This window comes from Mastomys coucha, unplaced genomic scaffold (genome assembly GCF_008632895.1).
Source record: "Mastomys coucha isolate ucsf_1 unplaced genomic scaffold, UCSF_Mcou_1 pScaffold6, whole genome shotgun sequence".
NCBI classification, from domain to species: Eukaryota; Metazoa; Chordata; class Mammalia; order Rodentia; family Muridae; genus Mastomys; species Mastomys coucha.
Genome location: NW_022196912.1, coordinates 38,849,060 through 38,852,545, shown reverse-complemented (window position 1 = coordinate 38,852,545; position 3,486 = coordinate 38,849,060). Strand labels below are relative to the sequence as shown.

Genomic DNA, 3,486 nt, shown 5'->3' with positions numbered 1-3,486 from the left:
CACACACACACACACACACACACACAAACACTGTCCGGCTCTCCCGCCCAGGGGAAGAACTGGGTAAAGCACTTACCATCGGCACCCCACCAAGTGGCTCAGATGTCCTCGGAGGCACACACCCGGTCCTCCCCTTCCGCCCCATGCGCACTTGGGAGTCAGCTGTTCCCTGGGCGACCGTCAACATAGGCAGGCCTGGGCGACCGTCAACATAGGCAGGGCTGCAAAACAGAGCTGGGCACAGATGCTGCCCCAGCCTGGAGAGGTTTTGTGCCCCACCAGCAACTCTCTCTGAGCTCGAGATCCGGTGGGGGACGATGCGGGAGCCCCTTGTACAGGTTAAGACGAGAGAATCTCAACTAATCTTTCTCTTTTCTCTCTTCTCTCCCTCTCCAGATTCTCCAGTCCCTCATGGGCAGCCAACACACAGGGCTATCAAAAACCTCACCAGCTGGGTACCAACCGCCCCCTACCAGGCAGCTTGTCTCCATCTCCGCGGCCCGGGGGGATGGCCCTGCAGCAAGCAGGGCTCTCCTGGGTGGTTGCCAGGGCACCCCAGCCCTGGGTGTGCAGCAGGACCAGCTGTGGAGGGAGCTTGTGGAAGCCGAAGCACGAGGCCAGCGGCGCTGGTGAGTGTCCTGCCAACCCCCACCACCCCCGCTTCCCTTCTCCCTGAGACCTCCCACACCTCCATCCTCCTTGGGGTCTGAGAAAGTGCAGAGGGAAGAGTTCAGAATATATGGAACAATCAGAGGGGGAGAACATGGACGTAGGATGCGAGAGAGGCCAGCCTAGGCCCAGACTGTGGCTGAAGCAGCTAAGGCCTCATTCCCAACAGATAGCTGGGAATATAGGCATAGACAGGCTCTAGTGCCATCTCTGCCCACACAAGAACCTCTCTGTCCCTCCTCTTCTGGAAGAAAGCTGGTAGCTGGAAGCCATGGCACCGCCTAGGGCGGGATGCTGCCCTAGGGGTGGGGGTGGGGTGGGGATCTTCCTTCGTGCTTTCATTCAGTGAAGGATACCAGGGAACGCCCGATAGGTTTGCCCAGTGTTCCAAGGGGGCCTCACTTCCAGGACCCCAAGAGAAGAAGGTAGGCTAGGCAAGTATGATGACTCTGAGCTATAATCCCAATGTGAGTCTGAAGTTTCTAAGACAACACCAAAGTATGTGGGATGGCTGAAGCCTAGTTGGAAGGAAGATGGCTACTGAGCGGCCACCCAAAGCTGTGAAGAGTCAAGATGAAGGCTTTCCAAATGCACATGCCAGTGGCTGCATTTTTAGTTTCTTTTCCTCCCCGCTTTAGTCTGGTGATCAGACTCAGGGTGGCAGCAGCCACTCTGTCACAGAGTTCATCCACATAAGCACAAGTCAGAAGTTCCTTCTTCGGGGCAGAGTAATATTCTATTTCGTGACTATACCACATTTACTTATCTGTTTCAATTCTCACCGTTTTCACATTTTGGGTGTTGTTACGTGTCTCAGCAAACAGGGGAGAGCAGATTTCCCTTTGAGGTCTGGCTTCCCATTTCTCTTCTGATAAATCTTTCAGAAGTGGAATCAGAGACTGGTTCTAGTTTTGTTAGGAGGGGCTGTCCTGCTGTTTTCCAAATGGCTGCTTTGCATTTCCATTAATAGTGTACAAGGATTCCAAGTTCTCCCCAGCCCTGCTGATGCTCATTGATTGGTTTTGGTGCCTTCCCCCACTATTGGGTGGTCAGAAGCAAAACCCTAGGCTGGCAACTCGTGATAGTACTGGAGTGGAGCCGTCCAGCTGTGCAATCAGACGCTGTCACTAGCAAGATAGAAATGGGATTAGAGAGTGCTCCCTGATGCTTTAGAATTGCTTTCAAGGTAGCTGGGGTGCCCCTGGGAATATCTAGCATTATCCATCCTCTGTGTTGGTTGTGATGTGAGAACACAGGAGAGGCACAGACACAGGCCTCTTTCCTCCTAACATGGCCTTTGGGGGTGGGGGGGAAACTCTGACCCCCCCCCAAAAGACTTCATTAAAAAAATGTACTGGAGCGATGCCCCAACCATTAAGATCATTTGTTCTTATAGAAGACTCAGGTTCAGTTGCTAGAACCCATATCTAGCAGCTCATGACTGCCCATCAAGCCAGTTTTAAGGGATCTGGCGCCCTCTTCTGGTCTCTGCGGGTACTGCACACACAGTAGGCAGTACGCATATAGACACATGCAGACTCATGCATACATACATGTGTGCTCTTTAAAAACGTACAATATGTAAAGCTGAGTCCTAACATGGCGTTCTAGTTACCTTTCTATTGCTGTGACAAGCCACTGTGACTAAGGCAGCTTATAAAAAAGTTTTTAACTTGGGGCTCATGGTTCCAGAGGGATAGAATCCATGATCATCATGGTGGAAAACATGGCAGCAGACAGGCAGGCAAGTTGCTGGAGAAGTAGCTGAGAGCTCACATCTTTATCCATAAGCACAAGGCAGTGAGAGCCAACTGGAAATGGCATGGGCTTCTGAAGCCTCAAAGCCAGCCCGTGACACACCTCCTCCAGCGAGGCCACACCTCCTAATCCTTTCCGAACAGGTTCACCAACTAACTAGGAACTAGTTCAAATCAATAAGCATATAGGGACCATTCTTATCCAAACTATCACAAACAGTGATGACCAAAGGCTGTAATCCCAGCACTGGGAAGGCAGAGGATGGGGGTCCAAGTCAAGGCTGCCTAGTGTAGCAAGCAGTGTACACCTTTAAACTCAGCACTCAGAGGCAGAGGCAGAGACAGGCAGATCTCTGTGAGGTCAAAGCCAACCTGGTCTACATAGAAAGTTCCAGGCTGCCGCGGACCGGGATTTCTTGCGGGGTCCCTTGTTCTGCAGGACGATGGGTTCTGGCCAGGTGTGCACGGGATTCGGCTTTGACAAACAGACTAGACACGAGTGGTGTAAGGTCTGAGTGTATTTCTTTAAAAATGACATGAGGCTTTTACAATCATTGCAAAAGAGAAATGAAAAATCTGGCAGCTCAACAGTTGAGGTACATCTGAGGCTATCTGAAACATACTGGGTCTAAAGCAGCAGCTATCTCCTCTGAACTGGTGCTGCATCCCCCAGGCCCAAGTGCTCTGGGCCCGGGGGACTGCGAGAGATACATGAATCTGAGTCCTAGCCCATCTAAGTTCTAGTGCTAGTCCTGCATGTGAGTCCAAGTCTTTCTTCTCCCAGTCCCAGTGCTAGACTGAAGTCACGTAAGCAAAACGACCCCCACACCAAGGTCAGCCGAGTCTGGTAGCTAGGTGTGAAGCAGGAGGAAGAAGAGTGGAGCCCTCCCTGTTGAGATAATTAGGTATTCCTATGCTGATTCTCTGGTTCTAACTGGAGGCAGGCAGTGGGGAGTCCCAACCTAACAATATAAGCTAATGTCCTAGTGTGTGGGAAACCCTTCATTACTCTCTAGTATGCAAAATACTGCTAACTATTGTGAACTATCTATTGTTCTAA

General features: G+C 51.3%; 1 protein-coding gene across 2 annotated transcripts in view; it reads left to right on the top strand.

Annotated features, from left to right (window-relative positions):
- The first annotated feature begins 6 nt into the window (after positions 1-6).
- The window catches only part of CUNH2orf50 (chromosome unknown C2orf50 homolog), a 7,622-nt gene continuing 4,142 nt past the window's right edge, over positions 7-3,486 (top strand). Inside the window, exons 1-2 of one of the 2 annotated variants that reach the window (XM_031356027.1) lie at positions 7-307; positions 397-629. In XM_031356027.1, the coding sequence (XP_031211887.1) occupies positions 412-629 (218 nt within the window). In that variant the 5' untranslated portion in view covers positions 7-307; positions 397-411. The remainder of the gene's footprint in view (positions 308-396; positions 630-3,486) is intronic. The other variant, XM_031356028.1, reaches the window with a different exon arrangement.